This window comes from Bemisia tabaci, chromosome 3, assembly GCF_918797505.1.
Source record: "Bemisia tabaci chromosome 3, PGI_BMITA_v3".
Lineage (NCBI taxonomy): Eukaryota > Metazoa > Arthropoda > Insecta > Hemiptera > Aleyrodidae > Bemisia > Bemisia tabaci.
In genome coordinates, this window is record NC_092795.1 from 14,475,537 (window position 1) to 14,488,320 (window position 12,784).

At 35.4% G+C, this 12,784-nt stretch overlaps 1 protein-coding gene across 2 annotated transcripts in view; it reads left to right on the forward strand.

Moving 5' to 3' along the window:
• Positions 1-12,428, forward strand: part of LOC109033289 (proteasome activator complex subunit 4) — a 38,567-nt gene extending 26,139 nt beyond the window's left edge. For both annotated transcript variants that reach the window (XM_019045849.2, XM_019045851.2), the window contains 13 exons: positions 16-254; positions 728-923; positions 1,441-1,555; positions 2,625-2,767; positions 3,094-3,182; positions 4,710-4,841; positions 5,672-5,808; positions 6,738-6,872; positions 7,476-7,681; positions 8,487-8,597; positions 8,962-9,081; positions 9,432-9,650; positions 10,764-12,428. In XM_019045849.2, coding sequence (XP_018901394.2) covers positions 16-254; positions 728-923; positions 1,441-1,555; positions 2,625-2,767; positions 3,094-3,182; positions 4,710-4,841; positions 5,672-5,808; positions 6,738-6,872; positions 7,476-7,681; positions 8,487-8,597; positions 8,962-9,081; positions 9,432-9,650; positions 10,764-10,898 — 1,977 coding nt within the window. In that variant the 3' untranslated portion in view covers positions 10,899-12,428. The remainder of the gene's footprint in view (positions 1-15; positions 255-727; positions 924-1,440; positions 1,556-2,624; positions 2,768-3,093; positions 3,183-4,709; positions 4,842-5,671; positions 5,809-6,737; positions 6,873-7,475; positions 7,682-8,486; positions 8,598-8,961; positions 9,082-9,431; positions 9,651-10,763) is intronic.
• The last annotated feature ends 356 nt before the right edge of the window (positions 12,429-12,784 follow it).

Sequence of the window (12,784 nt, forward strand, 5' to 3'; positions counted from 1 at the left end):
TTCCTCTCGTTACAGATAGCAATAAGGTGTGTCATTTTTGTCTTACAACAACAAAAAAGATCCCGAGTAAAAATAACTGTGGATCCTTACAAGATTAGTGGTGTTGAAAAGCCCTCCAGTAGAGTAGTGCCTGGTAACCGTGAGGACAATAAATGGCTGACATACTGCCCAGAAAACATCCCGAAAAATGCCGAAGAGTGGGACCAATCACGTTATGTGCATAAACATTATTTTGGATACTATTCATGGCCCACGTAAGTTCAGATTTTGTATATTTCAAGTTGTACAAATACCCAGGCTTGCCGCTTTAGGTGTCATATTTTACAGGGTTGCCTCTGTCAGAAAACCTGGAAATGTCAAGGAAAATGACTAAAGTGTCAGGGAAATATTGTTAAGTCACCTTTATTTGCTTTCTAGAATGGGCTTGATGTTCCGAACAACAAATTTTGGGTGAATACTATTTCTAATTACGTTTTTTTTTAACAATCTAGCGTATCTTAAATTATCAGGGAATTTCACCAAACTGTATCGAGGAGCTGTCCAGTAAATTCACTCTCTAAATCTGTGGCTTCCCTGATTTTACATTTCACTTTGACTCTGCGCTGAATTTCTTTCAATAATTCCTCACAATTTATAAATGAATATTGAACCTTATTTTAACCTACCAGTTAATGGTTCTGTGTGTATCCTTAGCTTTTTAATTCAGCTAAAATGTTTTTTGTTGCAGAGAAGTGAAAGTGAGCGCTCCCTACAAAGATCAACCCCCTCTAGACAGAAAACCAGAAGACCTGAATCCTTGCGAGAGAAAAATTTTTGAATTTTTCAATGATCCCAACTTTGTCGCAAAACTGGTAGAGTTCTTGTCATTAGAAGAAAGGAAAGGCAAAGATAAATTTGATGCCCTGAAATTCTCCTTGTTCAAGGTAATTACGAATTGTGTATCTGACTCGAGTTCTACCTTAGAAAATAGGCTAACCCTTGTATATCGACCTATTTTATTTTGTTTTTTAAAAAATTAAACATTTTGCATTTTGTGAGAATTTATGTGACCTATCACATGAGCTTTTTTTGCCTTTTGTTCCTTAAAATTACTCTAACACAATCTGCAAAGGAAGGTCTAGCCAATTCTTTAATGACAGTTTTCGTTTGAAACTGAGTACTCCGTATAGGTGAAAAATTGACTCTCCTACAATGCTGGAAGATGGTACTGCTAGGAAAGTTAATTTCATAATATTTTATCATGAAATTACAATGACAAGCTCCATGTAAAGCCCTTGCTAAAGTGATATCGTGTAATACAAGTTCACTCCTTTAATAATTTAATTTATTTTTCATGTTTCAACATCCCCCTACTGCTATCTTTGTTTACTTATTTTTGTCAGTAGCATTATTGTGAGATCAAGTGTAGTTTCCATTAATTAAAGTTTTTTCCTGAAACAGGGTCTTTTCCGTAACTACGGTGACACTTTCCTGGAGCATTTCAAACCTCATATCGAAAGGTTAGTGTCAGACAAGCAAGAGTCTAGTCAGCGTTGTGGAGCAGAAATGATTACAGGTAAATATTACTTCCTTCAGGTGCATCCACTTTGAGATCTTTTCTTAGTCTTTTATTACTTGTTGTGAGCAAGGTAAGGGGGAAAAATCTCCATGCACAGCCTACAAATATTGAATTCAGTGTTTTGCGAGCAATCAATAAAAGTGAAAATTATTATTTGTGGTACATACATTTTTCAATATACTTTTTTTAAAATTCAGGCCTGTTGTTCTCCCTGGAACACCAAGCATAAGAGAGTTGCAAGTAACTTGGGTGGCGGGTCTCCAACTGTTTCTAAATCTAAATCTTTTTTGTTCTTTTTAGCAGCCTACTTACCTTATCAAAGTGAACACCAAAATAGGGTCATTAAAGACATGAGCATTGATCAAAAGTGTGATTGATGAGGGTTCCAAAAGTAGTACGATGCCCTTGAACTCTGTTTTTTCATTTTTATATATCCAAAAAGGGAATTAAAAGCACTGATGATCATTTTCCATCAAACGATATTTCAATTTTTTCTGTTATTTTCTTTCCTTACAAAAGTCCAAAGGATGAATTACTTTAGTGCTAAAAATTTCAAAATAAAGATTGATTCCACTCTCTGGAGGAGTGTCTTACTTAAACATTTGGTGAAATGAGGCTCAAAAATATTGTAGGAAATTGAAGTTATGATGGTTTGAAGTCCGTAGTTTTAAAATGTGATTTTGAGAGAAAACTTATGAAAATTTAAATTTGCCAAGAGATCTCAAAATGTTCAGTTTAAATTTTAACCTCACACTCTCCTTTTACAAGAAAATGAGTAAAACAAGTGACAACTCATTGTTTGGGACACCGAAGAATTTTTCTTGGCAGAAATGCTAATTCCAATTTTTTGACCTAGCTGTAAAAAAGTTACCATAAAAGGTTACTTTTCTAGAATTTAAAAAATGTGCCTTTGCGCAACAGGACCTATTTATCCATGAATGGCTCAATTAAAACAAATTTTTTAATTAGTTTATCCATGAGATGTTTCTTCTTTCTTTTCTAGTAAGCTTTTAAAGTCACGCAGTCTATTAGTTTCTTTTCTTTTTGTTCTGTCATCATCTCTCAGGTTTAATACGAGGCTCAATACACTGGCCCTATGAAAAAGTAGCTAACTTATGGGTCTGGCTCAAACCAACACTGCGCACTGCTCTATCAAACATGACAGTGGAAACAGTCAACGACTGGGGAGTTTGTTTTGCTACTTCGTCTGTAAGTATTTACTTTATTCATTTCTATTCAATTTTCACTTGACAACTTATAACCTATTACAAGCGTTTGTGGGTGGGGGTAGGGGGATAAATCAGTCAGAAAAGCAAGTAAAGAGCCAGTCTGCCAAAAAGTGTGAAACTATCGATTAATAACTAGAACAGTTCTATGCATTGAAATTTTTCGGATTGCGCTTTGTCCATAAATCGTTAATGTGTAATCAAATTATTTGACTCAAATATGCTTTAGAAAATACCCAAGAAGTACAAGACTGTGACCCTAAAATATTCATTGTCATCAATGTTTTTGTCACTTTTTCCTATTTTTAGGAAAGCAGAGATCCAAACAAACTCCATTGGTTGATAGAATTATTACTAGAAGATCCTATACCTGAAGAAGCATCTTTCATCATTTGTGGGTAAGTGAAGTCAATTTGCAGTCAAAGAAGAAGACAAAGCATTTTTCAAAGAATTTTAAGAATATAGGCCCTGTTGAGGTAATGTCCAATAGCTTTTGGAAGGTCATCAGTCTCTTCATTTTATTTTTTTTTTTTTTTTTTTTTTTTAGAAAAGTTTCTAAACTCGAAGTAAATGGAGATGTTGCATATGTGAGGAATTTGCGATTTGACTATCGATTCTTATGTAAAAGGTCGCGAGAAACACGATGGTGCCACTGGTTTTCTCTGAAAGCAACTCCCAAGCTCAAAAAAAGCTCTCAAGTTGAGGCCAAAATGGAGGGAATATCCCATGCTATCCTGTGAGTCCACCTCTACATCAAGACAAACTCTCCATGCAAAGATAGGGAGCAAATACATTAGCAGGGTTGCTGTGTTTTCAGTTTTTGAGTCCCCAAATAAAGTGGCAGCCCTGTCAATGTATTTGCTCCCTATTTTTGCATGGAGAATTTGTCTTGATGTAGACGTGGACTCTCAGGATAGCGTGGGATATCCCCTCCATTTTGGCCTCAACCTGAGAGCTTTTTTTGAACTTGGGAGTTGATTTTAGAGAAAACCTGTGGCACAATTGTGTTTCTCGCAAACTTTTACCTAAGAATCAATAGTCCAATTGCAAATTCCTCACACATGCAACTTCTCCATTCTCTATATACATCAATACATACTCGCTCATGTTCCTCTATAGTGCTATCCGGTGCTTTATGACCTCTTATTGCTACTGTCCCCTCCACCCTCTTAAAAGGTGGCCTGTACACCTTCACCGAGGAAAAATCAAATAGGACCTTCCGAGGCAATCCGCCTCCCACTATTCTCTAGACATCACCATGTTGTTTCTTCATAATGTCATGCAAGATGGCCTGTTTGGCATCCATTATTTTCTGTACCGCTCTATTCCTAACTCAATCCCATCTAAAAATACCAGCTGATCTATGGTAGAAGTCCATCTTGTTGCCTCTAAAACCTCCCTGGTCTGCTGTTCGACCACACTTCACGCTTGTTTCTATTAGAAAAAAGAAAATTGGAGCGAAGAAGATTTTGAACCATGGCAATAGAGATTCAAGGTTTCACACCTTAACCTTGGATTTATCATGGAAGAAAAAGTAGTAAAAATGGCCACTTAAGGGCCCTGAAATGGTGGAATTCACCAATACTGAGCTAGTTTTGTTGAAAACATTTACATTCTGTCTTCAATATTTCATCTTGCTGCTTAAATCAAGTACCAGCGTTGTCTACACAATTTCCAGTACATATATTAATGTCAGAAACATAGATTGGTAAACTAAACCAGCTCAAATTTCCTGTATCTAGCACTGCGCCTATTTCTGTAATACTGCAACATCTTACGGGTAATTCATATTTGTTGTCTGTGTTTGTTCTGATTACAATTCCTGAGATTTCAATGTGATTGGATTTATCATTTCTTTGGAATGGATGATACTAGATTGACCAATGGCTTTTACTAATTTTGAATATTATTTTTAACCATTTTAGCCGTCTAACGGCGTTACAAGGTGTGCTGAATCAGCAGTCATGGCGGGTCTGTCATGCATATCACCAGCTATTGGAAATTGTGAAGAAATATCTCACTCACGAATTTCAAAATGTGCGAGATAGATTAGGAAGGTATGTCATTAAATGCTCTTCATCACCATATACAGTAAGACCTCGATCCATCAGAATTAAGATTTAAAGGAATTTGTAATTTAACGGATCAATCTTCCGTTCCCTTCAAGGGCTTCAAGCTATTTGAATCGTCAGATTTCGAGATTTAATGGATTGATTTGCCAGTCCTGTGAAATTCGATAAATCGAGGTCTTACTGTATTTTATTTTTAAATTATGTTTGAATAAGTTTGAGGAAGGATCTTCTTTAGCCTAAAAATTTAATATAAATGTGACCTTTTTTGAGAGAAGGAAATTTGTTCAAAAAAATGCAAAATAAAACTGTCGCAAAATCTAGAAATTGCCTTGAAAATAGATGTTTAAAAGCCAGTAAGAAAGAAGTAAAAGCACTCCCCCATGAGAAAATATAATATTCATATAAACACTAAAAGACACTAACGAGGTATGTTCCTTAAGGCAAGAGACCACAAAATATGCATATCAATTTTCTACTGTGAAAAAAAAATATCTAACCTCATTCCGTGGTATATTTTGTCACAGTTTCATGGAATTTTTTCTCTTCTGCTTAAACAAAAAAAGAAAATAAGAAGTTTCATCTGTTTTTCCTTACAATATACTTGATTTATTTTCACTTAGAGAAACGTGAAAACCAGTTCCAAAAGAAATTTGAGGGAGAGGGCTTTCAGGACTGAACTAGAAGTCTTGTAACAGCCACACAGTGTTCAACTTTCATATGATTCATGATGTTCATTAGAGGAAAAGTTCTCTGTCCCGACGGACTGAACTGATAATTTTTCAATAATTATTCATGTGCTGTCTTTTTTTTTTCAGTGTATTGAGCAACATCTTTAGCACAGATTTGCGGTTACAAGATGAAAGTAACTCGAATGCGCCTCAGATAGATCAATTTTTAGCTGAATTCATTCCCCAAATCGGAGTTCTCTCTTCTGTTGCTCTTCAATCTGATGGTAATTTCATTTAGAATTAAAATCTAATCTTAGAATGCAATATGAAGATTCTGAATTTGAGCAGATGATAATCATTGTCCGAAGTGTAATTTTGAGGATGGGTCGGTTACGCTGGCCATAGAATCGTGTTTAGATGCTTGATTCTTGTAGATTAGCTGAAACAATAAGATCTGTCCACACTGCAACTTTCTACGTTCAATATTAACTGAGATATCGCCCTTTGAAAAGTTCGGTTTTTTACATCATCCACTGCGGCAGCAACACCCTTGCTTTCTTCATCTTTTCCTCAATCAGTGATGCAGAGGGTACAATGCGGAACTTAAACGATGTTAATCGTAAAAAAACTCAAGAAACAGATGGATTCACACTTTAAAGATCTTATCAGGAGATAATGCACTCGCTGCGAAAAGATTGGGCGGTCAGTTGCAGCTCACCTCAGTATGTTTACATTTAACGTCGTTGAAGTTTCACGTTGCATCCTCTGCATCACCGATCGAACAAAAGGGGAAGAAACCAAGGGTGTCACTGTCGCGGTGGATGATGTCACAAACCAGACTTTTCAAAGGCCGATAACTGGGTTAATATCAATCGTAGAAAGTTGCGGTTCGGACAGTTATAATTATTTTTGCCAATCTACAAGAATTAAGCATCAAAACACTATTCTGTGACCAGCACAACTGACCTATTAGTTATTCAACTGAAAGTTTGCTTCATTAAAGTATTTTCTGTGTTGAGCCGAAAATCAGCTGAGGCAAAAAGATACCATTTTTTGGCATGCAGCCATCACAGTTAGTAATCAAAGTGCTATTTGTTAAATTTGGAAGGAAAATTCAATACAGCCTTTAGTGAACCATGCAACCTCAAGTTTTAGATTTACATATTTGTGTCTGTTCAAATCTGTCATATTGATGGCTTCTTTGAATTTGCAGCTGTGGTCAGTGAAGCGATGGATGTAGATGAACCAGGAGAAGGTAGCTCTCAAATCAAGGAAGAACCAAGAGCTGCAGAAAATCATGTGTTGGATGATAAACAGAAAGATGCCAAACTTAGATTGTTTAAAACTAGTGAGTAACCTCATCAAATCCTTCAAATAAGAGTTAGTTTTGCTCTACATCGAGAGCTATGTTGCTACCCTGTAGCAGTATAGAAATGTACAGAATCATCACATGTTCAAGAGGAAAATTTTTTGTGTGCAGTAGCAACTGTTTTATTCACTTGCATTCAGGAGGTGTTGATCTTAATAACTAAAAAGAAGAGGCTCCCAGAGCCATTTCTAAAAAACCCGTGAGTTAAAAATTTGCTATCCTCTACAAAATTTCCCGAGAAATATTTTGAATTTAAGTCAGAAATGTTTGCAGAGTGTTAAAGGAAATCCTTATACAGTCAACTTTCGCAAGTATGCAAGCAGCTGGACAGGGGTCACGTACTCACTGAGAGATTTTTCTAATTGAAACAAAAACTTGTTTTTTGCGCTGTAATTTCAAATTCTGGTTAAGTACACATCCTCAGACCCCATCTCGAGGCTCAAATCCCTCCTAAATTGTGTGAGACAAGCTAAACAAAACAAACTGAATAAACCCCTATGGGACTCCCCTCCCCCTTTCTTGGGGATTTGTGTGTCCCTGTGGTACTGTGATCTCATTGTCCTCTAATTTTGTTTGATACAGTTTGCAAAGGGACTTTATCCACGCTTTGTCTTGCGCCATATGGAATTCGACCAATCTATATGGAATTATTCCCTCTTCTTTGTCTCATGGAAAACTATGAAAATGATGATGAGATGAAGAAAGTCTGCAAAGCGCTGATAGCATTTCTGTCTCAAACCTGCCTTCCTGCTGATTGTGTTCCTTCTGCCATAAATGCCATCGAAAAGGTAATCTAAAATATGACCAAGTATTTTGTAACAACGCAATTTTTTACAATAAAATATTAGTCATTTTATCTCCACGAAATGCAGCCATTACCAATTTTCATGAATAGAACAGCTGATAGTACTAAGACAGAGAATGGTTGTTAGCTGACTTTCGGTCAACAATTGTAAAAATTTATTTTCAAATTTACCGTGGGAGTTAACCCGCTTAAAATGAGAAATCCGATACAGATTGCTGCTGACAGGATAGATCCTGGAATACTTCCATTGGAAGGAATATTGTTTTAAGTTCACGGAGACATGTGTTGTAATGTGAAAATTTTCTAACAGTCATTATAAGTTTCGATTTTTTTGCATTTGTATCCCTGGTTCACCTACAAAAGCATCTATCTGCACAGGGAAATTAATGGCACCTTCGTTGTTTCATAATGAGCCAATCGTAAAATGTTATCGAATTGCAATTAGCCAGTAGTGTCTTTTTTTCTTCTTTTTTTCTTTTATTATTTTTCTTTAAGTACTGAGTAAGTTTAACTGTTGGTAATTTTTTCAATTTTTTTTTTTTCATTCAAGATAATGGAAAGAGTCCAATTTGAAGTAACCAAAATCTGCACATGAAATTTTACACCGGGACAAGTGACTGATACGCTGATGAAATGTTATGCCACTGGCTCATTGACTATAAAATAAATTTAGTCATCTAGCAAAATTTCTCAGAAAAATAAGATAAAGAGAATAAAAAGAGTATTTTTTAAGTGGAAAAGTTTTTTTCTCTAACGTGGTATATTAATTCTTTAAATTCTCTATTTAGGTCTTTAATAGTGGTTCCTGGTCAGCAAAACTGGTATCTCTAGATTTCACCCAAGTATTTATCTTTCACAACATGGCCTTGATCATCAGTAATCCATTGTGGATTAAGCAGGTAAGAGTCATTATCTTGTCACCCTCATTTTTCGTTCCTTCTGATTCTTGGATAATTTTTTCCCTGTTGAGAATGAGTGCATGACTTGCAATAGCTTCAGCTGTTGCAATTCTGCCCACAGATGGAAGAAACTCTGAATCACACAATCTAAAAGAAATGTTTATATTGTAAGAAGCAGCCAGAAATTTGTTTTTATCCTTTTTTGTTTATTTTTCACATACCCTGCTTGTGGACCTTTAACTATAGCTCCAACAAACTGAGAAAATATGCACTTATTTGATAAATATATCACAATATTTCTCGTTCTTTGGAGAAGCATTTATCCGTTCTCATTATTTCTTGTTTTGCATTTGACTTCCTCCAGGTGTCAGAGATGGTAGAGAAATTATTAGAAAATGAACGTGTGGAGGTGAGGGAAAAAGCCGGAGAGGTATTGAGTGGTCTGCTGCATTGTGGTTTTATTTCAAACCCAACTGATTTATTGGTAAGTTGTCTTGTTATTCCTAATTTCTTTAGTTTCCTTGTATTAGAAACATTTGAATCCCCCCAGAAGTTGAAGAGATGAGGCGAAAAAATTGGAGGAATGAAGAGTGTTATCAAGGTCTGTTTCAGAATCCTATCCTTTTAATTCATTGAACTCTTGATACGTAATAGGCCTTTGTAGGAAAGATTTTTCTAATTACAAGGTGTCTAGAGAGCAGGAGAACTGGGAAAGTCAGGAAGAAATCAGGGCAAGAAGACATTCAATTGAGAGAGTCGCAAACTTTCATGCAAGGTTTTGTGCACCTCTTTCTGTAGACACTTAAATTTCTAATTTTTAAATTTAATTTTCAGGCAAGATTCAAGAAGGTTTGCAAAACAAGTTTACGGAAGAAAAGCAATTTGTCCGTCAAAGCAGGCAACAACATCGATCATAATTTAATTGCCAAGAAGCATGCTGGAGTGTTGGGACTGTGTGCCTTCATCCGAGCTAGTCCTTATGATATCCCAGAACATTTACCCGAAATCATATTATTATTGGGTGATCATTTGTCAGACCCGCAACCTATACCTGTAAGTATTAGTGTTTCATTATTTCTCCTATCTGCTGCTTGTTCTACTTCTTCAGTTTCATATGATCTTGTACCATGTACCCTCTCCTTCTTTCAGACTAGCGAAATGCTCGTGACTGGAGTCACGGGTCTAGAGGCCGCTAAAATATCTATAACCCCTAAAAAATGGTGGTAAGGGAGCAAGACATGCCATTAAAAAAAATGATAAAATCGATAGAAAAATGAGTTGAGGGGAGAGGGTGATGGAGCTAGAAAAATGAGCTGGGGGGGGGGAGGTAGAATAAATGCTGGCAAAAAAATTAGAACTAACCTGGCAATGATTTATTTTTAAAAAAAAAAAAAATTGAAATAAAACATCAGCTGATAGCAAACAAAGGTTACCTAGGAAACCAAGGAATGGAACTTTCATAAAAACAGATTAGTGGAAAACAGCGTAAGTAGGGCACTTTCGTTAATTACCGTTTATAAGTAAACGGTAAATGCGATTTAACCAAAAATTCATACAGTTCTTTACAAGACCAAAATGGACAAAATTACAAAATTTGAATAGGCTAACGTAAATCTAACGATAGTTATCGTGAACGAAAGAATTGACAACATAGGTCGGGTAACTATTATAGGTGGGATTATAGGTGGGATATTTATTAAATCTCTAATTTAAAAATTGAAGTCATTACTTAGACTTATTTCTGTCAACAAAGGCAGCTACTCGTGAAGGAGCCATTTAAGTATTATATAAGACACTTTGATGGTGAAACGATCAGACCATGTACCTCAGTTTTTGACGTTGTAGACTTCCTGTCTCACTTTATTTTTTAAATGGAAAACCAAGCAACCTCAATTCTTGAAAACTTCCGCAATTTTCCACCTCCGTGGGGACAAAACTCTGTGAAATTCTCAAGAAATGATAATGATTTGTTCCCGTTCAAATAAATAATATGTGAGTGGAGATTTTTAAACACTGCTAACGAGATACGTGGTTTGGTAGTGTTCACTGTCGACTTTGCTTCGAGTCAAAGTTCATCATACGAAAGGCCACTTTAAGCGCCAAGTAAATGATAAAGCAAACTCAAAATGTTTTAATCTTAATATTTTTGTGTCAATTTTTTCTCAGGCAACAATTCGTAAAACTCTAGGAGATTTCAAACGAACTCATCATGACGACTGGGATACCCATAAAACAAAATTCACAGAAGAGGAGCTTTTGATCATCAGTGACCTAGCAATACCTCCATCTTATTTTGCTTGACAGTCCAGTCCTGTATTCTTCAACACTGAGTTGTATTTTTGGGTCTAATGTGCAGCTATGAAATGAAGTGTTTCCAGTATTTTTATGATCCTGCAGATGTATTCGGTTTCCGATAAGATAGGATCAGTTTTGATGTAGACACTAACTTCATCTCTGTAATAGGCATGTCTCTTTGTGCTGGAACAAGATTCTGTCAGTTGCTACCAGGAGTGCAATACATTAGACTTAAATTTATCATAATCTCACTCTAGAAAATCATGCCTTTCAACAGATCTATCTGTCAACTCAGAAAATGTTCATCATTGAAGAAAATAAGTAAAGATTTTTCAAAGATAAAGAAAAAAGGCGCCCATCGATTGATGTAATTATTCCAAGTCCCACTCTTTCTGAGTAAACATCCTTGGCCCCTCCCCTCTGTTGTTCTACCATTTGCCTTCAACAGAAATTTTTGCACTTTCGACATCCAGTTTTTTATTTTTAACTGTGTTTCAAAGTTGTGCACGAATTTAATTTTTTTTCTATGCCTTATTGAAATGTACCCTCTGCGAGAAAAAGTATTCTTCTGTATTAACAGTCTCTTTTTTTTCTTTTTAAAAAATAATGATAAGAGCTTTGATGATTTGAGTATTGATTCAATATTTTTTGCTGAGATTTTAAAAAACTTACTATATATTTTGACGATAAAACTGGGTGAAATTCGGTGGTAGGGTGTTGGATGACTAGCTATTCTAATCCATAAGGCTGATCCATTCTATTTTTCAATCTGTCACTCCTCATCTTATCTGAATCCAGTCGCTGAATGACTTGACACCCTCAGTTTTTTATTTTCTCCTGAATTCTCAGAAACAGCTATTTCTTTCTGCGTCATGTTCAGTATTTTTACAAGCTTTTTCAATGGTGTCCCATTATCAACTTGTATCGGAATTCGACTCATACCTATCTAAATTCTTGTACCCTGTAAGTAGATTATTCAGCGTTGATTTTTAACACAAGAAGTCTATGTCTCTTGGATTAAAGCATAATCAAGAAAATATATTTGTTGACTTTAGAGTAATCACCTATAAAATTAATGAAAGCAATCAATCGCTAATTTTATTTAAAGCAAATGTAAACAATCCTGGTTCCAAAAAAATAAATTATTGAAAGCAATTAATCACCACTTACGTTTTAAACATATTTTTTAGGCGATTCATCATCCAAACGAATGAATTTTATTGCAATTAAAGTATCTGTTTTTGTAAAATCAGTCAAGTGTTCTTTACAACTTTTTGCTCGAGGCTCTCTAAAGCCATTTTCAATTCAAAATTTTCTTTTCTCTCTCAATTTTATAGATTTCTAAAAATATTTTATACTTCTCTCAATTTACTTTTAAGATACTAATGTAAGACTTCTTCTAAGTTTCCGATTATTTGTGGTTCTTACTCGTCAATTTAGTACGTAATCAAAGCATTGTTTTGTTAATCTTAAACAATTTTTATTGTTTTCTTTTTAATTTTTATTGTTTCAAATTGAATAAAACCTGTGTTTGCATCTGTTGCATTTAATCTTATTATAATTTCAAATTGGCCACTGCTTCCTTTCAAAAACTATGGTGGTTTGTCATTTATAGCTAAACTTTCTTGGATTAGCCTACCACTCACAGAACGGTTCTGCTATCTTACCAATAAGTCAAAATCGAGTGTCCAAAAGAGGACTAATTAAGGGGGGGGTGGGAGAGCTGTCAGAATTCTGCGAATATTCAAAAACACTGTTCTTTCTGATTTAATTTTCTTTCGGAGAAGTGAGTTGAAAAACAAAATAATTATTCCAAATTCTCCCCCCTCCTACCCTCATCACCCGTTCAAATGACACCTGGCAAACACACACGCACTCGCAGAAATAATTGC